Here is a 23,422-nt window from a genome sequence, read left to right as displayed (position 1 = left end):
TGACGTCACATGCTAGTGTTTCATACAAATTCCATAGTATCAAAATCGTTTTGACAGTTCGAAAAAAGGAACCGATTTGACTAGTAGTCAAATACCCTATGGAACGCCTATAACCTATCTGGAATTAAATCATTGTAGTCCGTTTTATTTATTCGTATTTACCCGAGGAGGTCTATCAAAGATGGCGGTTGTTGTTCCTCAGAGTGCTCTACTGACTCGTCGGGCGAAGCTTCCGCTTCCTCGCCGGAAGATGGCGTGGACGTGGTCGGGGACTCGTGCGGTTTCACTTGGATCCTGAAGAAAATATAGTTATTTTAGTACATTCAAGATATAAACATTATGAAAATAATATAAAGATACACCACAAAATAGCGCTGATAAGGCACCTTATACTATAGTATCTATTTCGGTTTATAATTTAACCCTTTTCCTGGCAACGTAGCTTACATGATTAATCCTCTTTTTTTTCTTGTCCTTTTAGGTGCAACCGAGGCTTGTCCCCACATTTGTAAAAAGTAAGTGAAAACGGTAAGGTATGTCAATATGTAAAATATAAAAAGCGGCCAAGTGCGAGTCGGACTCGCCCATGAAGGGTTCCGTATTTAGGCGATTTATGACGTATTAAAAAAAACTACTTACTAGATCTCGTTCAAACCAATTTTCGGTGGAAGTTTACATGGTAATGTACATCATATATTTTTTTTAGTTTTATCATTCTCTTATTTTAGAAGTTACAGGGGGGGGACACACATTTTACCACTTTGGAAGTGTCTCTCGCGCAAACTATTCAGTTTAGATAAAAATGATATTAGAAACCTCAATATCATTTTTGAAGACCTATCCATAGATACCCCTCACGTATGGGTTTGATGAAAAAAAAATTTTTGAGTTTCAGTTCGATTGTTTTTTTTTTTTCTATTTTTGTGTGAAAATCTTAATGCGGTTCACAGAATACATCTACTTACCAAGTTTCAACAGTATAGTTCTTATAGTTTCGGAGAAAAGTGGCTGTGACATACGGACGGACAGACAGACAGACATGACGAATCTATAAGGGTTCCGTTTTTTGCCATTTGGCTACGGAACCCTAAAAAGAGGTTAAAGTATTGATACTCACTGGCCATTGTCTTCTTTAGAAATATCCAGACCGAAGGCAGAGACCTGCATTTGGCCCGTGTCATCCGCCGCCGGCAACGCTGGTAGCATCCTTGATGGACCTGGTACGGCAGAAGATGTTAACAACATGTCTGTGATTGAGTATGAGACAAAATGTAGGTACCTAGAGTTGGCAGAACCCAGTGTCTTACTGATGAATATATGCATTATGGGTGTGAATCAGAAAAACTTGAGACTTAAGAGAAATTACGCCTAAAAGACTCTCAAATCGAGACTTTTTTGGCGTAAAACTAAAAAACCACGAATCAAAAACTCCTTTTTAAATGGGTGCAAATAAAAGTCTCCTCCAGAAAGAACTTGAATTCCTTTCGAATCAAATATATTATTAGTGCAAGTACCAAAAATTTAGTCATCTTATGGGTGAAAACTTCAAAGATTTACTAACATTAGTTAGGTAACTTTACTAAAAGTATTCCCAATCTTGTAAAATAAGAAATAAGTACATTGAACTGAAATTCTTTTTCTTTGGTTTAATATTGTGACTCGTTATTACATATCAAATTAAAATTTTGCTTAGATACCTATACATGAATTGGTTATTTAAGGGGGCGTCTTACTGTTGAATTTTTTTTATTATTTTTATATTTTTTCATGCAAAAAATTAGAAAGAGCAGAGATAAAATCTTTAGTGTTTGCCAATATGTTCAGTTTTATTCGCCGTTGAGTTTAGTTCAATCCAAGAAATAATGTAAGTTAAAATTAAAATTATTCCAATTAGCTTCATACCAACATAGAAAATAAATAAACAACAACAAGTGTGTACAACATCAAAAAAATATACGAAAATTGCCTGTTAACGCTCAAAAGCAGATTTATATTGTTACAAAAATATAAACATTATTATTATTTATTTGTTATTAATATTAGGCCGAATTATTATTCTATTAAGAATTTAGAAGAAATACCAATTTTGTTAAACTGTTATATCTGCGTTCGGCGATTTAGTACGTTGTTGGAAAACGTTCGATCACTGTATAATTTATAGGTACATATCTTATATTCCCACAAATCCTAAGAAATCCTAAAAAAATACTAAAAACTTGGTACTTAATTTGTCAGTTAAATGCTTAGATATTTAGGTATGAAATAATTATAGTATTTTAATTATTAATTAAATTTGGATAAAAACTGGTTTAGAAAAAGTCATATTCAAAATTCTGTTCGCGGATTCAAATGATATGATTTGGAAAATTAAAATTCGATGATTGTCTACTAAAGTAATTTGGTTTTACCCAAAAGTAATTTTTTTTTTGTAACAAGAACCTACATAGCGGTAATATTACTTTATGTTTCTTACGAGACATCTCTACAACTTTTTTTATTTTAAACCATTATAACGTCCTGTGTCATGTCTAATGTTTTTTTTTAGATTTTCACTTCTAGCGCATATAAATTGTTCATTTTCTACAGTTTTATTTCCAAAATCTTTTTTTTTTCCTTTACCAAAGCGTACATTTTTCAGATCCCTTTTTTCCCCAAAGCCCATCTTACGCCAACCTCCCCAGTGACCGAACGCAAGCTAAAGCCACCCGTACGTACTGTGCTCCCCTTACTTTGACTCTGCGCGAGCAACCTGTGCCTCAACTGACCAATTTTCTCCTCCTCAGTCGGCTCTGGGGGAACCTCCTCCGTCTGCGGACCCCGCATTAGGCCGAGGAGTACGCCGAATATGTACCTGCGGGTAAAAACGGATGAGATTTTTTGTAGTTGTTTTTAAAAAACCGGTAAGTGCGAGTCGGACTCGCGCACGGAGGGTTCCGCACCATCAACAAAAATAGAGCAAAACAAGAAAAAAAAAACAAGCAAAAAAACGGTCACCCATCCAAGTACTGACCCCGCCCGACGTTGCTTAACTTCGGTCAAAAATCACGTTTGTTGTATGGGAGCCCCACTTAAATCTTTATTTTATTCTATTTTTAGTATTTGTTTTTATAGCGGCAACAGAAATACATCATCTGTGAAAATTTCAACTGTCTAGCTATCACGGTTCGTGAGATACAGCCTGGTGACAGACGGACGGACGGACGGACGGACAGCGAAGTCTTAGTAATAGGGTCCCGTTTTTACCCTTTGGGTACGGAACCCTAAAAAGGTACTTTTGTGATGAAATGCGAAAAGGTAATAATCGATGGTGAACAGTCTGTTCGACGCAGAAACTTTAGAAAAATAATTGTGACGTCCCACGGATAAAGGTACCTTATGGCCGTTGGCGCTTACGCTATTATTAACGCCGCTCCGCCGCCGCGCGCTATTATTATTGCGGTGCTATGCGACGTAAGCGCCAACTGCCATAAGGTACCTTTTGCCGTGGAACGTCACAATTGTTTTGCGACTTTTTTCCAATCAGAATACTATAATATATGAGTTATTACCAATACCAAGCTCTTAAACGAATCACCACCTATTCTTGTTACACCCTATATAAACACAAGAAAAGTAGCTACTTATGTAAAATATCTATATTACTATGTATCTGATCAGAAAATACATCGATCAGAGCTACATTTGTCATTGACAGCTACAGCTGTATTCTTTATATGTACTATGTATATGTAATAAACAAAAACATTATACGAGTCAAAAACGAGGGTGTCAACGTGCATAGGTAAACTTAAAATAAAAGTGATATTAAAATAAATTATCGTGATTAATTAAAATGAGAATAATCTTTAATAGAAAAAAACCGACTTCTCTAACTACTAGCCTAACCCACTTAACGGTGCTTATACTTTATTTGGTAATATGTATACATTTTATGGTAATCATAGTGGTTGATTTAGTTTAGTAACATAGTGGTTTTCCGGGTCAAGGTCCGGGTCTGGGTCCGAGTCCGAGTACGGGTCCGAGTCCGGAGTCCGGGGCCCAATCCAAGTCAAAATCGAAATTGAAAATCACAAAACGTGTACTATGCGTCGTTGAGGAGTTCTGTTCTGATCATCATCAGCAATTCCACTTCAACAAATGCCACAGTTTTTAATGTAAATGCTTGATTTTCTGATGAAAATATATAAAATTCTATACGGATGCCTTTAAGATTTGAGAAGTTCCCTCGATTCCTCATGGATACCATGTTCAGGACTTGAGATTGACATAAATGTATCTAAAAACCTAACTTGCTTAACAAACATAACGAAAAGGACAAATCGCCAAATGCGAGCTACGCGTCTTTGAAGAGTTCCGTTATGATCATCATCAGCAGTTCCACTTCATCAAATGCGACAGTTTTTAATGAAAATGCTCGATTTTCTGATGAAAATACAAAAATCTCTATACGCATGCCTTTAAGATTGGAGGAGTTCCCTCGATTCCTCGTGGATCCCATCATCAGAACTCGAGCTTGACAAAATTGTGGCTTAAAAACTTAACTTGCTTAACAAACATAACGAAGAGGACAAATCGCCAAACGTGAACTATGCGTCGTTGAAGAGTTCTGTTCTGATCATCATCAGCAGTTCCACTTCATCAAATGTCACTTTTTTTTATGTATATGCTTGATTTGTTGATGAAAATACAAAAATCTCTATACGCATGCCTTTAAGATTTGAGGAGTTCCCTCGATTCCTCATGGATCCCATCATCAGCACTCGAGCTTGACAAAAATGTAGCTTAAAAACTTAACTTGCTTAACAAACATAACGAAGAGGACAAATCGTCAGACGTGTGCTATGCATCGTTGAAGAGTTCCGTTCTGATCATCATCAGCAGTTCCACTTCATCAAATGTCACTTTTTTGAATGTATATGCTTGATTTGTTGATAAAAATACAAAAATCACTATATGTGTGCCTTTAAGATTTGAGGAGTTCCCTCGATTCCTCATGGATCCCATCATCAGAACTGGGTTTTGACAAAAACGGGACCAATCTGTATGCATATACATACAATCAAAAAAATAATTTTCAAAATCGGTCCAGTAATGACAGAGATATGGAGTAACAAACATAAAAAAAATAAAAAAAATAAAAAAAATAAAAAAAACATACAACCGAATTGATAATCCTTTTAGATTTGGAAGTCGGTTAAAAAAGCAACATTAAATGTAAATTCTTAAATTAAATCCTTTGATTCTATTCTTGAATATACTAATATTTTTCTAAATTGGTTGTTACGAAAAAAGAAAACCATACAACTCGATTTGAACCGATAAGCTATTTTGTTACAAAGAAACGAAGTTTAAGACCAAAATCATGGATATGTCATCTACTCGACCTATAATTCGTTAAAAAAGCACCAAATATGTCATCTTAGGGCCCCCGCACACTAGCGTCTTTTCAGCGTCGGCGTCTAGTCAGCGCTATGGAAAATAACGTCGCTGCGCAGTTGCGCCAACGTTGCGTCGAGCAGCAGACATAGAGTTGACTAGACGCTGACGCTCGGGAGACGCTAGTGTTGGGTGACCCTTACTTTAAACATGCTTATAACTTCACCAAATAAACTGAAAAATCAACTAACTAGTATTTGAACCTCAAAAGAAAGATGAAAGACAAAGCATTAAAGTGCTTTAAGTAAGAAGTCTATATATAAACTAGAATATGGACATTACAAATATGTACATGTACATTGTACATCTAAACACGTAACAATGCCATACCAATGACTGTGCACCAAAACGTAGCGTGAAAACATGACAGTCCATAAATATATTTGAAAAACACATCTCAATCCTTGTTTGTTTACATATAGGTACAGTCAAAGAATTTAATTTCCGACTCATTTCGTATCTTGTCACAGTGACAATCAATATGAAAGTCGCTAGAGACCTCATACTAACTCACATTTATAGACGGGTCTAACCAATGATGTAATATAACATAGATAGGTTATACTCATACTTGAGGAGCACAAAAAATACTTCCATATTTATTTCTGTGCCTACGAAGAAATCTGTTATTTTTGATTAGTTTTATCATTCAATCCATCTTTGTCACACTCGTTGTTAAACATAAGGTCGTCTCTTTCTCTTTCGGTGTGCGGGAGCTCGTTAGCACGTGTACATTTCTCGCTTGTCCAGCCGCGACTAAAGGCAACTTGTCCAATTTGTCACAAGGTAAGCGCTTCAATTCTGGAACGCCTATAACCTATCTTGGGTTATAAATCATTGGGTCTAACGCGAAATTTATTCAACAACGTTTCGACACAGGTTTCACTGGTCATGGCCGCGGCCAACTGATGTCCCAGCAAAATGTCAAAACAGAGATTTGTGCAACTACCCGACCCATATTTGATGTGAGTTAATATGTGTTCAAAACGCGAAGGTTTTAAATATTATATAGACCTCATAGTATTGTCATTGTGACAAAGTACAGAATGGATATGAAATTAAATTCTTTGCCTGTACCAAAATGATAATATTTATATATTTATAAATATCAAAACATGTATCGTTATAGGTAGGATGATATTGATTTGGAAAATATAATATTAAATGAACAAAAATTGTACTTATTTCGCAGTACAATGATTTTTTAATGCAAAGAATGACATGTCCCTGCGAAATAAGCAACTGTATTTTTAATATACTGTGTAATCGATAATATAAGAATATGCAATACAATCAATATTACTTATTTTAAATATATATGGAAACTATAAAAGAATTCAGTGACAAGTTAATGAAAATTATAAAAATACCATAAATGGCCAAACGCGCATTAATAAAATTTGAAAAGTTTGGGTTTCATTTTAATTTAAAAACACCCCACATATAAACATTGAGATCTCATCACATAAAATGGTCATGGAAATATTAAATCAAACATAGAATGCACTTAAAATCCCAAAAAAAAACAATTTCGGAAAAAGTAAAACTTTAACCCCCTTAAGGATTCATAAAACTATACGGGCCTGATTTACAATTAGTTAAATTATGTTTTATCCCTTTCATAGAAATACATTCGCTACACCTTACACCTTACACCTTAGTAAGCTCAAAATGTAAATAAATATTTAACTTCATAGATTATATTAATATTATTTGTAATTTTTTAAATAAGTTTCGTTTTAATAAGTATGACCTGCAATAATCTAAGCCTGATTGTGTTAACTACGCGCTACATGTCGTTTGAATACTCGTAACTGTGTCGGCTACCTACGGGACAGGCACTGCCTAGTGTAGGAACCATGTATAATTTGTTCTTGGTTTATGTTATTCGAGTACTTGCTTAACCTCTTTGTTTAATACTTATGCTCAATATCAAATATGTACTGAAATAAAGATTTACTTTACTTTACTTTACTTTACTTTTACTTTACATAAGTCAAAATGACAGATAAGGAGTAAGGACAAACGATTGTTAGCTAATTGAGGTTTGTAGCGCGTTTATGAATGGGTTAGTGCATAAGTTTCTAAATGTTTTATTTCATTGTTTTACTAGGATGTAAATTTATATTATTTTCTTAACTGGATTTTATGTTTACTTTTACACCTTTTAGTATGTGTATTGTATTGTTTTTTGGGATTTCTTGCCTGCCAAATAAAGCATTTATTATTATTTATTTACCTGATAACCACTAAGCACGCATATCCCATGTAATAGAACAAGTAGAAAAACATCTTGAAGAACCCGACAGCCAGTTCAGCCGGCGGCATCTGCTGCATGTCTGCGATTTTAGACTTTATGTTCGCCGGAGATAGGGACGAGAATGCTGTGGCGAAACCGTCCTTTATGGATTGGAGACCTCGGCGGAACGGGTCTTTGCCTTTGCTGAAAAAAAAAGTGATATTTATAAATTGGTCTTTCATTTCAATTAATAAAGTTCATCATCATCTTCCTCGCGTTGTCCCGGCATTTTGCCACGGCTCATGGGAGCCTGGGGTCCGCTTGGCAACGAATCCCAGTAATTGGCGTGGGCACTAGTTTTTACGAAAGCGACTGCCATCTGACCTTCCAACCCAGAGGGTAAACTAGGCCCGTATTGGGATTAGTCCGGTTTCCTCACGATGTTTTCCTTCACCGAAAAGCGACTGGTCCGAAAAACTCATTGGTACGAGCCGGGGTTCGAACCCGCGACCTCCGGATTGCAAGTCGCACGCTCTTACCGCTAGGCCACCAGCGCTTCTTTTATTTCAATTGATAAAGTTAAACTACAAAATATACAGGGTATTTCCTGTAACAGGAGCAATAAATTAAACTGTAGGCTGTACTCCTCAAACAGACCAACATTTGTTCTGCAACTTTTAAAAATAACTTATGTTTTGATTTTTGTTACACTTTAAAGTTTATTCTAAGACGCAATGTATTGCAAATTTTGTTATGTTTAAAGCGTGACAAGCAACGTCAAACTTGGTCAAACACACTGATGTCAGCGTACATTGAAGGCAATATTTATTTTGTATGAAAAAGAGGAAGTCTAAAGCATTCATAATTTTTAAAAGTTGTTTAATTAAAGTTCAATAGTTTTAGGAATATAATATACGTTTTAATTTTTTGCTCGTATCACAGGCAACACCCTGTATAATTTGCTAGTTTCTAAAAAAACTGAAACACAGCTTTCATACTCTTTGGCTTTTATTTTGCTTTTTGGACACGGTTATCCTAATATCAACCAGTCCACATATGCACTAATAACTTCTCCAAAATATCGCCTTTTTCTAGTCTAGCACCCATCGCAAACCATAGAGTAACTTATACATACTGTGCCTTAAACTGTTTTTGTCAAGATTTCACAGACAATAAATTATGACATTGATACATCAAGACGGTTTGTTTAGAAAGTGCCTACCGGGAAACGCGAAAATGGAAACACAGCTATCTGCTTCTTTATCTTTCAAATACGCAAGACTGAGAGGTTAGATAAGAAAATTTAGACTCTCTCGTTTTTGGTAGTCCCTTAGATTGTGACTGACTGTGGGAGTGGCGCACCCTACGCAGAGTTTCGCGTAATATTCCCTATTCTGCAGCTCCGACACGGCCATCCTGACGCCAGCTCGTCCCCGTAAACACTAATTTTGCGAAAATGTGTGTTGAAATATGCTGCTTCTTCAACATAAATACTTCTTATAAATGGGTGGATCAACTATTTCTTGTTGTTATTCTGTCCGGTCAGCCAAGAGACAATAGTAGCATAGTTTGTTAGAAGACATTGTACACCACCTTCTGCTGACACGCTTGGTAGACGACCCTTAATGGAAAGGGTTCCGCACCATGAACAAAAAATAGAGCAAAACAAGCAAAAAAACGGTCACCCATCCAAGTACTGACCCCGCCCGACGTTGCTTAACGTCGGTCAAAATTCACGTTTGTTGTATGGGAGCCCCACTTAAATCTTTATTTTTAGTATTTGTTGTTATAGCGGCAACAGAAATACATCATCTCTGAAAATTTCAACTGTCTATCTATCTATCACGGTTCGTGAGATACAGCCTGGTGACAGACGAACGGACGGACGGACAGACGGACAGCGGAGTCTTAGTAACAGGGTCCCGTTTTTACCCTTTGGGTACGGAACCCTAAAAAAGCGTGTTTGGTGAATTTAAATGCATAAAAATGAGGTTTTAAAGAGTGACCCAGGAGACCGTAACCATGGCAACCAGTGACAAGTAAAAGTTGATTCACCCAATTAGCACTCACTTGTCATCATCATCATCTCCCAGATACATATACGCAGCCTCCCTATTCTTCTGTCCACCGCCCTGCTCCTCCGAGGCGGCCATCAGACCAGACGCATGCGTCATTTCAAAGATGGCGTCCTCGCAGAAGTTGACGAAAGCTTCGAGTTTTTCTTTATCGCCACCCTCTGTTACTATGCTGTAGAAGAAAGCGCGTTTGGATTCCTGAAACAAAGACACATTGTTAATATAATAATTGCACTTACGGACTTTTATTGCGTACTCAGGAATATGCCATAAAACCAGGGTTTATTCGAACTCGCGACATGGGATCACTAGCCCATGCTCTGCCAACCGAGCTACCGAGACACACCCGAAGAAGTTTTCCACGAATTAGCACGAGCGGTTAAACAACAACTTTGCCCCCTTGTAAAACAAATAACTATTTCCTTCTTCTGTCTCGCGTTATCCCGGCATTGCCACGGCTCATGGGAGCCTGGGGTCCGCTTGACAACTAATCCCAAGAATACGGTTGGCCGGTCGAAGTATTTAGCAGATGGCGCCCTAGAATTGTGTATTTTTTTTGTTTTTTTTTAATGCCCTGGATGCCAGCCCTTTAAGCCAAATCTCATAGAAAAAGGGGCAAGCTATGATGCAAACCTTTGACAGTTGCCAACCCCATTGGCGTAGGCACTAGTTTTTACGAAAGCGACTGCCATCTGACCTTCCAACCCAGAGGGTAAACTAGGCCCGTATTGGGATTAGTCCGGTTTCCTCACGATGTTTTCCTTCACCGAAAAGCGACTGGTAAATATCAAATGATATTTCGTACATAAGTTCCGAAAAACTCATTGGTACGAGCCGGGGTTTGAACCCGCGACCTCCGGATTGCAAGTCGCACGCTCTTACCGCTAGGCCACCAGCGCTTTCTGAACAGACTAACAGATATTACCTTGATTTGCGGTTTCTCCCACTGCTCTATATTCTCCTCCTTGATTTCGAAGTAGACTCGCTCGATCCGTTTGGAACCGCCCATGATTTCGATACGGCCCAGGAAAGGCTCGAAGTAGTTCAGCACGGAACCAGCCGTCTCCAGGAAACGGGCTAGTCTGAGGAACCAAATAATAGCGTATTCGACAACAATAGGCTACATGACTAATTTTCATTTATGGTATCAATCGATCGGGTTTGTTTTTAAGATCAGATGTCTATATGGGACCCATTGCATTAAAGTAACACAAAAGTCAGAAATTGTAGTCAAAGTCCGACAGTCGCACTTCACTCGCGAAACGCTTCATACAAAACGATAAAGGGCCGTGACGTCAAGCTCTCTGGGAGCCCATCTTGTAGTATGGACAAAACAAGAAAATTGCGTTTTTGTCGGTGAAATATTGCGTTTATGTATATAGTTGCTATACAATATTTTTTTGGATGAAATGTAAGGAATCGAATGGTACCCTTACTTTTATCGTTTTTGGAAGTTAAAAAAAAACTTAAATTTTGAAACTTTCAGGTCCTGTATTTTTGTAATTTTTCAATATTTTGTTTTAATATCCACATTATTGTGATAAATAGCTCGTTTGCTATCTATTTAACTAGATTTTGTTATAAAATTCAACATGTTTCATCATCCCTATTTAACCCTTTATTAAATTGTACACCGGGACTTAATCGCGTATCTAAGTTTTAAGATTTAAAATTGTTGTTGATGTACAATTTAATAATGTGTAAAAATAGTGAAAGTTTAAATCAGCGAATATAACCCTTAATATTACGATAAAATGTAGGTTAGAAACAACATAATTTTTAACCCTATTTTCGCACTTTTTTCCTAACCTAAATTAATACGACAATGAGCGACCTTGGCTATATTTTGCGCTTTAAAGGGTTAATCATTATAGGTAAGTATGAGAAAATGCTTGAGTCGATCTTGTTTGCCACGTAGGCAGGTGCCTCAGGTAATCGCCAGGTTAACATTTCTAACATTATTTATCACTATATGAAGTGACGGTAAGATATGCTAGACTTTTTTTATTACTTGAAGAATAGATTAATCAAAAAAGTTTAAAAATAAATTACGCAGGTAAAAGCTTACCTTACTGGCCGATTTAATGAAAACGGTCGCAGTAAATTTACTTATAGTGTTTTTCTACTCCAGCACTTAAATGTGTCAATTAAATGACTGACAGTGATATCTAAAGCAATGTCATTTGAATGATTTGTCTATAGGCTCATAAGTTGACTGCTAGCAGTCATCTTATGAGTATAATACAACTGCTTTATTTTTTTTAAAGATACAAGTTCCGATCATCTTGATTGAAAGAGGTATGTTTTCATTTACAATAATAACTCTTTTTTTTTTAATAATAACTCAATTTTTTTTAAATAATAACTCTTTTTTTTAATAATAACTCTTTTTTTTTGCTGCAGCTGTCATAGAAAAAGTAATGTATGCAACAGCTCATAATTGGTTCTTAAAATTCTCGGGTCTTTTTTTACAAAACTGGACTACGTCTCGTTTTGTAACTTCGACCCTTGAATTTTAAGAACCCTTATTATATCACTGTTGCATAAACTACTATTATTGCACTCAATTATGAGCGTAAGATTTTATAGATTAAGAGCGCATTTGCGATTAATTTATGTTCTATATCGCATTAGTAAGTTTCTAAATAACAGTACTGGATTTATACTTCATAATTCATAATTTATTCATTGCTTTTATGGGTTTTACAAGATTTTATAGTATTTACATGTTCCAGCATAAACCCCGTTGGGGCACAGCAATATACATAAAGACTTAAAAACTAATACTTATAAAACTAGCACACACTAGCAATTAACATTATTAAGACTTATAATTAAGATACTCCTTTATATTGTAAAATGAGTTTTCAACCAAGAACTTTTTTAGTTTGTTAAAGACTGTTAGTTTGTTATAATGCACTTACCTAGGCTCATTAGGCATATGTTCGGACAGATTCGTAAGCAGAATAGCCAAGTTGAAGCCAATCTCCTTCGCTGGTTCGTGGAAACGGTCGCAGAAGCCTATGTAGTCCATCTTGCCGTCGTGATTCGTCTCGCAACAGGCGAGAAGGAACTCTATCTCCTCGCTGTAAAGGTGAAAATTGATTGGTATGGTATTTTTTTTTTTTTTTTTTTTGGGATCACCAACAGACAATACATCATGGAAAATTATTTGTAGCTTATATAACATTAAGGGTGGATGCTTGTCCAATTATAGGTAACCACAGCTTGTTCCAGTATCTTAGGACATACAATATAGGTACTAAAAGTAACAGTTGATTAACCGTTTGATATTATTAATTTTATTTTTTAACCTTGACATTGCTTCATTTAATATTATTCGCCATTTTTGTTCTTTTATGTGAACTTTCCAAATGCTAATGAAAATTCTTGATGGATAGTTTGATGGTATGATTTATAAGCTTGATAATTAGTGTTTAAGGCTGTAATATTTGCATGCCGTTATTCGGCTGAATTATGTCGTGACCTATAAAAACTATGTAACATCTGTTAACTATAATTCACACAATAAAAAAAATACAGTCGTTAGAAGAACAAAGATTAAAAATAAATATATATATTGCAATGCTCTCGTGTTCCTAACAACTAACAACAACTGTTTTCTGGTTTTATTAGAATATTTTTTGTATCGCAAAATGGATGAGCATTAATCTGAGCATATTTTATACTTCTTAATTAAGGTTTAAATTAACTTTGTTTTCAATTAAGGTTCAACATTCCATCGAATCTGAGTGTACATCCTAATGTACATTGGGCGGCACGAGGATAAAATAAAGGATCTAAATCACTTACGGGGTATAACTCTTCTGCTGTTCCATCTTCTCCTTGAAGTCCTTGGGCAGCACCCACCCGTCGTTGTTGGCGTCAATTTCCAGGAAACTAGCGCTGGAGGTCAGGTCCTTAAGTTTTAGGAACATGTCGAAGTATTTCAGGATCAGTTCCACGTTGCCCGCGCTTTCTACGAGGGTGTCTACCATCTGCTTTCCGATTGTGCCTGGGAAAAATATGTATAGATTATTCGAGAGTTTAGTGCTTAGAAATAAAGGTTTTTATTAACCTTGTTTTATCGGGCTGTGGATCTCTTTCCTCAATATGTCACTAAGCGGTGATACGCAATAATAAACCACGATGTAAGTATGGTATAACAATTAAATTACCGCCTATGTATTTGATGACTGAATGATCACGACACGAGTCTTTGCAAACGCTTAATAATGCGAAATCTATGTGGGGTAGTCTATGTTACGCGGGCTCCGTATGAGACACGTTCCGAAGTGTTACGATGCTATCAGTAAAAGGGAGCGGTATATTTTCGTTGCTTTCAAAAACGAACCATACATGTTTGGTATAGAGCCGTAAATTGCATAGAATTAGAATAGACAAGAACAACTGTCAATCTTCAAAAGTGCGACCAAAAATGAAATGCAAGTGTGTGCGTAAATTGTCTATGTGAGATCAAAAATAGTGATGTCATGTTACAACATATTAATAATCTGTCGGTGTTTGATTGCTTTATCGACAACTTTTTCAAATGCGTTATTTTAAACGTATTATCCAGCGTATTTCGCTAGCGGTGCAAAGAGGAAACGCCAGCAGCGTACTAGGTACATTTAGCCGGGTACCTATGGCCTAATAGCATATAATTATATACCTACCCTTAATTTTTATATTTACCTAGTTGTAAGTTTGTAAATTTGTTTGTTTCTTTGTAAATTACCGTTTTTAGGGTTCCGTACCTCAAAAGGAAAAAACGGAACCTTAATAGGATCACTCGTGTGTCTGTCTATCTGTCTGTCCGTCCGTCTATCACAGCCTATTTTCTCCGAAACTACTGGACCAATTAAGTTGAAATTTGCACACATATGTAAGTTTATGACCCAAAGATGGACGTGTAACGTAAACAAATGAATTTTAAATATGGAGGCCATTTTTGGGAGGTAAATGAGAAAATTAAAAAATAAAGTTTTTTCAAACTATATCGTGTTACATATCTGATGAAAGAGCTCATTGTAAGAATCTCAAATATATTTTTTTTATAATTTTAGGATTAATAGTTTCGCAGTTATTCAAGAAAATAGGCAAATAATGACCATTCCCCCCCCCCCCCTTATCTTCGAAACTACTGGGTCTAAAATTTTGAAAAAAATACACAAAATAGTTCTTTACCTATCTTCTATCTTCTATCTTTCTTTATGACACGAAAACCTATCAGAAATGTGGTCAAGCGTGAGTCGGACTTAATATACGGAACCCTTGAAACGCTAGTCCGACTCGCACTTGGCCGGTTTTTTTTTCAAACGTTAAAATTTACGACATTATGACGTATAAATGACACTTGAACTCCGTGTGCTATCAAAATCGTTACAGACTTATCTTAGTCTAACTCTTACTGTGTTGGAAAGTGAAGTTTAAATTTACTGCTAAACATGTGCACCTTCAATAAAATAAATTAATTAAAAATTAAAAAACACGACTGCAGTTTAAAATCGAACTGAAAAGCTAAAAATAATTTTTAGTTTTGTTAGGTACTCAACTTAATGAATGTAAAATAGAATATAAGTGTTCAGTCCGGGTCATAAACAGCAAACGGAAAAGTTTAGGCTCATTTAGGATCGTGACTGTACCTGCATATTTTATTTCTATTGCAGTCGGGGACCTTGATATATTGAAATTTTCCCATTCACAGGTCCCCGACTGCAATCGAAATAAAATATACAGGTACAGTCACGATCCTAAATGAGCCTAAACTTTTCCGTTTGCTGTTTATGACCCGGACTGAACACTTATATTCTATTTTACATTCATTAAGTTGAGTACCTAACAAAACTAAAAATTATTTTTAGCTTTTCAGTTCGATTTTAAACTGCAGTCGTGTTTTTTAATTTTTAATTAATTTATTTTATTTTTTAAATTTTAGTGACCATACAAACCAACCACATTTTTTATGATTTAAGGAAATTTAGTTGCTTGAAGGAGCTTTCATCATGTTGATCTTTGATATGTTAGCATAAAACGTGCTTAAATACCTAAATAGGTCGGACCCAAAAACCAGACATATTTAAAAGTGCTATGGCTTAATATCTCTGTAACTACATAATTATTTCCTATTAGTTGGCTTTCGGCCTTCGCAATTAAGATACTTGGGGAAGCTGCAGAATGCGTGCACCTTTCTTACGCTCCGGGCCTTCGGCCCTACGCGAAGCTCGGCCTTCGGCCTTCGCAATTAAGATACTTGGGGAAGCTGCAGAAAGCATGCACCTTTCTTACGCTCCGGGCTTTCGGCCCTACGCGAAGCTCGGCCTTCGGCCTTCGCGATTGAGAAACTTGGGGAAGTTACATAAAGGGTGCACCTTTCTTACGCTCCGGGTCTTCGGCCCTACGCGAAGCTCGGCCTTCGGCCGTCGCAATTAAGGTACTTGGGGAAGCTGCAGAAAGCATGCACCTTTCTTACGCTCCGGGCCTTCGGCCCTACGCGAAGCACGGCCTTCGGCCTTCGCGATTGAGAAACTTGGGGAAGTTACATAAAGCGTGCACCTTTCTTAAGCTCCGGGCCTTCGGCCCTACGCGAAGCTCGGCCTTCGGCCTTCGCAATTAAGATACTTGGGGAAGCTGCAGAAAGCATGCACCTTTCTTACGCTCCGGGCTTTCGGCCCTACGCGAAGCTCGGCCTTCGGCCTTCGCGATTGAGAAACTTGGGGAAGTTACATAAAGGGTGCACCTTTCTTACGCTCCGGGTCTTCGGCCCTACGCGAAGCTCGGCCTTCGGCCGTCGCAATTAAGGTACTTGGGGAAGCTGCAGAAAGCATGCACCTTTCTTACGCTCCGGGCCTTCGGCCCTACGCGAAGCACGGCCTTCGGCCTTCGCGATTGAGAAACTTGGGGAAGTTACATAAAGCGTGCACCTTTCTTACGCTCCGGGTCTTCGGCCCTACGCGAAGCTCGGCCTTCGGCCTTCGCAATTAAGATACTTGGGAAAGCTGCAAAAACCGTGCACATTTCTTACTCTCCGGGCCTTTGACCCTACGCGAAGCTCGGCCTTCGGCCTTCGCAATTAAGATACTTGGGAAAGCTGCAAAAACCGTGCACCTTTCTTACTCTCCGGGCCTTTGACCCTACGCGAAGCTCGGCCTTCAGCCTTCGCAATTAAGGAACTTGGGGAAGCTGCAAAAACCATGCACCTTTCTTACGCTCCGGGCCCTCGGCCCTACGCGAAGCTCGGCCTTCGGCCTTCTCGATTGGGACACTTGGGGAAGTTACATAAAGCGTGTACCTTTCTTACGCTCCGGGCCTTCGGCCCTACGCGAAGCTCGGCCTTCGGCCTTCGCGATTGAGAAACTTGGGGAAAATACATAAAGCATGTACCTTTCTTACGCTCCGGGTCTTCGGCCCTACGCGAAACTCGGCCTTCGGCCTTCGCAATTAAGATACTTGGGGAAGCTACAGAGAGCGTGCACCTTTCTTACGCTCCGGGCCTTTGACCCTACGTGAAGCTCGGCCTTCGGCCTTCGCAATTGAGGAACTTGGGGAAGCTGCAAAAACCATGCACCTTTCTTACGCTCCGGGCCTTCGGCCCTACGCGAAGCTGGGCCTTCGGCCTTCGCGATTGGGAATCTTGGGGAAGCTACAGAGAGTGTGCACCTTGCTTACGCTCTGGGCCTTCGGCCCTACGCGAAGCTCGGCCTTCGGCCTTCGCAATTGAGTTATTGGGGAAGCTGCAAAAACCGTGCACCTTTCTTACGCTCCGGGCCTTCGGCCCTACGCGAAGCTCGGCCTTTGGCCTTCGCAATTAAGATACTTGGGGAAGTTACAGGAAGCACGCACCTGCCTTACGCTTCGGACCGTCGGCCATATGCGGAGTTCGGCCTTCGGCCTTCGTAATTAAAATACTCTGGTAAGTTGCAGGAAGAGCCCATCTATCTCAAGCTCCCAGTTTTTGCCCCCTACGCGGAGCTCGGCCTTCGTAATTAATATTCTTGGGAAATTTGGAAGCGCGCACCGAGCCTGTCTTATGCTCCGGGCCTTCAACCCTACGTGGAGCTCGGCTTTCGACCTTTGCAATTTGAATACTCGGGGAAGTTGCAGGAAGAGCCCATCTGCCGTACGCTCCGGGCCGTCATCCCTACGTAGAGCTCGGCCTTCGGTCTGACACTTTTACACCTTGTTCCGTCAAAGTGGGTGCAGAGTTATATCTGAAGACGGACTCTACAATCTCAGACTCTCTACAAAGAACTTTTACACTTTTCTATTCCTTTAGCGCAATTTAGAACATATTGGCTTGGTTTCAAAACAAGTAAAATATGATTAATATAATACCTACCTATGTATAATTTTTTTTATGATCAGCGGTCAAGCCACTTCCTTTGAATATCCCAACAATAGGATAATATTTGGTTTTATAAGATTAGCTTTTCTTACCATATTTTGTAAATTCTTACTTTCTCGAAATTAGACTTAAACCCTCATATTGTATATATATTATTGATCGTCTTTCAAAGCGCTTCATTTTGATGCCCTACTCGATGGGTTTGCAAGATATTTTTTTATAAATGTTTCGCAATATGGCGTATTTAGTCCGCCATATTGTTTTTATAATGACGTCATATAGCCTATGTCACTCGGGATGACGTAAGGATTCTAATGATACATCATACATCTAAATCGGTTCAGGCATTTAGCTGCTAGGGTGGAACAAAGAAACTTACATACCCACAAACATGAACGCTGAAAACAATACACTCCTTTTTTTGGGCAGTCGTGTAAAAAGATTGCTATAATCGTTATTATTTGAAGTCGGTTATAAAGGTTAATATCTTAATGATGTCTTGTGAAGAAATTATTACATAGCTATTAATATACCGACGAGGCATCGATACTGTCATCTGAACATTTTGTCAAGCCCTAGCGTAAAGTAACAGTTTATGTTTTTACACAAAATATCTTAAATTATTGAGTAATATGATAAAATATTAGCACACAAAGGAAGAAAAACTTATAATTAACTGTATAAACCGGCTTCTTACACTTTTTATGCTGTTAATTTGACAAAATATCGTCAAGAAAATTTCACTCGGAATATCATAATTCCTCTGAAATGAATATTTGCTAGGTTTATTTGGCCCCGTGACACTGAAATCCGGTACACTACAAGACACTATCTTCATTGTATTACTTAATCAAATAGTTTTCTTCCGAATTTGTGTATATTTTTCAAATTGAAAATTACGGTGATACGCTCTTGGCCGTCCGCGGCCGTTGTCAAACTCCAAAATGGTCACGTTTTCTCATTTGTAGTCTGACTCTTTCGCACTCCTGCGATGTTCATATACGCGAGGGCTTCCCTTTCGCACACTTCAGCTGTCTGTCAAGCGCGAGCGACAATTACAAGTCTGTGGTAAATTGTATGAAGTGATTTGACAATTCACGAAAACAGTGCAGACTTGTCATTGTATATGTCTGTCTCACATTATATTCTATCATCGATTTGATGGAATAAAATGGATATGATTTTTTGGTTATGTAGCATAATTTCGAAAATCAAAAATCCTAAGTACGTAGTAAGTATTCCTAAAGACAGAACATCGAAAATCAAATTGTCTAATGTACGAAATTCCTAAAGATATTTGTCCCAATACACTATTAACCTTTTCGACGCCGTGTCAAACACAAAAGCTGTCACTCAGACGCCACGTCACCGAAGTGTCAAAACTGATATTGAACTTTATGTATATGCACGTAGGTCTATGTTGCTCTGTGGTCGGTGACTGATTAATCGTCCAAAAGGTTAAATCACTGTCTCGGGCGACATTTGAACTCGCAAATCCGGGTTACCAATTCGCCCGCAACCAACTACGTTACCAAGACACCCACTGACACCAAATATGCGCCTTGCGCTGCGCTGCGCTTGATACAAAATGAATCCAGGAGAATTTTGTTGACACTGATTTATTAGAAACGTAGTCTGCGTAAATAGATAGTTTGTATCATAGACTACGAATCCTCTAGACGGAGTTTAGAGCAATTATTTCATGAAACCGATGCTGCCAAAAATACTGGGGTGCGGGGGACGAGGTGAGCGAGTCCCGTGCCGTGATTGGTCCGTTCAAAGACACGGACCAATCACGGCACGGGATTCTGACACTTTGACTCGAAGATGGAGTAAAACTACCGTATATAGTGGCAGAGGGGGTAGCGTTACTATGCTCAGTCTAGAGGATGTCTTGTCTGTGGTTTGTATAATTTTATTTTATTTTCCGAATAAAGTGAGCTCTTAAGGTCTATTAGGGGTACAATAACTTTCAAGTATATAAATTCCATGGTTGTGTGTCGGTATTTTCAGTAATCTTTAACCAATGTTCATTAAATTTGGCAGGAAAGTAGTTTATTTATTTATTTAAATTTTGCACAAAAGGAAACTAGTGAAAAGAGTCTAATATACATGGCTATGGCTGACTGTGATAAATTATGGGATATCTAGTTATGGTAGAACCCACAAAACTCACCTACAAAGAATATATAGCCTACAGGTAAGAATACTTAAATCCATTGTACCAATAAAAATCAAATATAAATATAAACATAATAAAAAATACAATAATAAAAAAAAACCTTAAAAACTACTACATTTAAACCGAGACACTTAACATAAAACTAATAGCTAGGTAAACATAAACAAACAACAAAAAAAATAAAAATAATTATGAAAAGTTATTCCAGCATTGTAAGGTAATGAATGTATATGATAAAGTGAAGCTAGCGATAATATTAGAATATAGACATAAACTGGGAAGTCTGAATAGGTATGATAGGCAAAATAACCTTAGAGTACTGATAAATAATAGTTATTTGTACAACAAGAGATCAAAGTTTGATATTTCTTCGAGTGCTTATTTTGAGTCCCGTGCAAGCGAAAGATTCTATACTAGATTCACGAGCGTAGCGAGTGAATCTAATTTAGAATCTTGAGCGTAGTAAGGGACTCAAAAGCGCACGAGATGTAAATAACTTTGATCTCGTGCAGTTCACAAAACTTTTCACCTCAGCAGTGAGAACATATCAGAGAACCCGAAACACGTATTCCTTCTTCATCACTTACCTCTTAAGATATACAAACAATTAAATTTTCACCTCAGCAGCTCGAACAAGGGTATACTTTGCTACTTAAAAACAGTGAGCAAAATCACATTTTGCTCACTGAGTGAGCAAAATTGCACTTTGCTCATTTTATCTTACGCAGTGAGCAAAATGCGATTTTGCTCACTGTTTTTAAGTAGCAAAGTACCCTTGTTCGAGCTGCTGAGGTGAAAAAAACATTTCAATATACCAAGTAGTAACAATTATTATGGGCAAAGAGTGTGGTCGAGTTATTTGCCACACATCCTAAATAGTCTTCCTAGATATATAATAGATAAATTAGAAGATAAACCTCATATGCTGAAACTAATGTTAAAAAAGTACTGCTTGAACTGACTAAGTAGTAAGTCAAAATATAATTATAAAAATATAAATTAGATTAAAAATAGTAACAATAACGTCATTGATGTAATTAATGGAAAACCTCTCACTTAGCTAATAATCTATTATAGTGTAGATTAGGTTAAGTTTCCGAAAATATTGTACATTCTTATTTATAATAAACAGTTTAATTTTTTTTTTAGTCCACAGTTATAATATAAGCTAATAATCTATTATAGTGTAGATTAGGTTAAGTTTCCGAAAATATTGTACAAATAAACAGTTAAAATTTTTTTTTTTTTTAGTCCATAGAGATAAACACTTACCGTTGACAACGTTTCCTTCAAGCATAGACAGCATCATGGTGATCATGTCCTTCTGCAGATTAAGCAGTTCCTTCAGCAGATCCACCTGGGACGAGTGCTTCGACAACTTGTCTTGCATATGGGAGAACAGGAACAGGAAACCACCTACGGCGTCCCACAATCTGAAAAACAAAAGCATAGAATAATACATCGCCTTGCAACGCGATAATAATAATAATAATATGGCGCATCAGGTGCCCATCTAGCGAGTGGCGAGTCACCGCCTGCCTCGATAACACTGTATAACACAATGTTATGGCAGGTGTCCGGAACTCTTAGCAATAGCCCAGTCTTTTTTCCACCCAAACTTAAAACATAGACCAGTACTCTGTCCATATTCTCGACAATAGCTTCCAATGCCTGCTGAAACCGGTTCATGGGTATCTATTGATGTACCCGTGAATGGGTTCCAGCAGGCGTTCTACATGACATCAAATCTCTCCAAATGGCCTCTACGTGTTGGATCTATATCCCCACGCACGCCTTATAAATGACCGGGCTCGAAAGACCCGAGAGTTTTATAACGGAGATACAAATAATAATAATAATAATCGAGACCTGTGTCCACTGACAATCCAACCTCTAGACTGAGCTTAGGCCAATTATTTCATGAAACCGATGCTGCCAAAAATACGGGGGTGCGGGGGACGAGGTGAGCGAATCCCGTGCCGTGATTGGTCCGTTCAAAGACACGGACCAATCACGGCACGGGATTGACTCGAAGATGGAGTAAAACTACCGTATGTGTGGCAGAGGGGGTAGCGCGACTATGCTATGTCTAGAGGTTGGATTGTCTGTGCCTGTGTCAGAATATTTAGGTTTTTTTTGAAGTGAAAACTTCTTAAGCGGCGCTGGGCACTTTTTGAGGTGGGGAAAAAATGATAAACTCGAGGCAGCGTAAGGCGATCACATGACCGTAAGGGGAGTATAAGGCGATCACGTGCCCCGTAAGTACTCATAATTTAAATGGCATTTAAATCAATAAAGAAAAACTCAATGTTATTTGACATTTATGTTGCGGACTCCTTTTCAAGACTCTTTATCTATGTTTAAATAATTTATCGTGTGTATCATAGGTATGTACCGTGTTACCGGGCGTCGGTAACATAGTGAGGTGAGTTTTCACTTCTTTCGGCACTCCCGGAGTGCAACCGTTGTAGCTTTTTTTTGTTAGCCCCTCAACTCCCAGAGTTACTAAATATACACCTTGAAGTTTTAAATTTTTAATTGAATTAAGACACAATTAATTTTGTACAGGTATGGTAGTGAGCAGGAGAAGTTGCTAAGCGGGCGAGGTGTTCAAAATCACCTTGACGCGCCCTTATTCTCTTAATAATAAAGTCGGGTCAAGATCATTTTGAACACCTCGCCCGCTTAGCAACTATTGCAGCTGACTGTACCATCGCCCACACTGTTAACTGTACATCAGTGGACCTTATGCCTTTTGTAATAAGGTACACCGATGTACAGTTAGTAGTGTTGGTGTGTGTACGTACCTGGAATGCGCCAAAGCCTGCTGATTCTGCGTACAAGGCCCCTGAATTACTTCAGTGAGCGTGTTGAACACTTGGGAAGCTACTCCGATGGCCTTGAAGAAGTTCGCCTTACCCGCTGGATCTATCAGCTCCTGTACATCATTATCAATTTATCATTATCAGTACTAAAAACAAAATATGCAAATATATCAATAAATGAATAATTTTACGGTTTAGACTCGTTTTAAGTCACTCGCGCGCTCGCACTGTTGGTGCTTGAGAAAGGAGACCAAGGCTCTCCGAAGCATGTCGCGCGAGTGACTTAAAACAAGTGAGTCTAAACCGTAAAATTATTCAATG

General features: G+C 38.0%; 1 protein-coding gene across 1 annotated transcript in view; it reads right to left on the bottom strand.

Annotated features, from left to right (window-relative positions):
* The window catches only part of LOC134658853 (ryanodine receptor), a 245,694-nt gene that overhangs the window by 26,242 nt on the left and 196,030 nt on the right, over positions 1–23,422 (bottom strand). Inside the window, exons 93-102 of the mRNA XM_063514524.1 lie at positions 23,084–23,214; positions 21,549–21,709; positions 13,564–13,765; positions 12,675–12,836; positions 10,676–10,832; positions 9,746–9,948; positions 7,676–7,879; positions 2,730–2,851; positions 1,118–1,217; positions 163–294 (exon numbers count right to left, since the gene is read on the bottom strand). Of these exons, the coding sequence (XP_063370594.1) occupies positions 163–294; positions 1,118–1,217; positions 2,730–2,851; positions 7,676–7,879; positions 9,746–9,948; positions 10,676–10,832; positions 12,675–12,836; positions 13,564–13,765; positions 21,549–21,709; positions 23,084–23,214 (1,574 nt within the window). The remainder of the gene's footprint in view (positions 1–162; positions 295–1,117; positions 1,218–2,729; positions 2,852–7,675; positions 7,880–9,745; positions 9,949–10,675; positions 10,833–12,674; positions 12,837–13,563; positions 13,766–21,548; positions 21,710–23,083; positions 23,215–23,422) is intronic.

This window comes from Cydia amplana, chromosome 23, assembly GCF_948474715.1.
Source record: "Cydia amplana chromosome 23, ilCydAmpl1.1, whole genome shotgun sequence".
In the NCBI taxonomy this organism is placed as follows: Eukaryota; Metazoa; Arthropoda; class Insecta; order Lepidoptera; family Tortricidae; genus Cydia; species Cydia amplana.
Note: the sequence above shows the minus strand (reverse complement) of the source record. Positions and strands in the feature narration are given on the sequence as shown.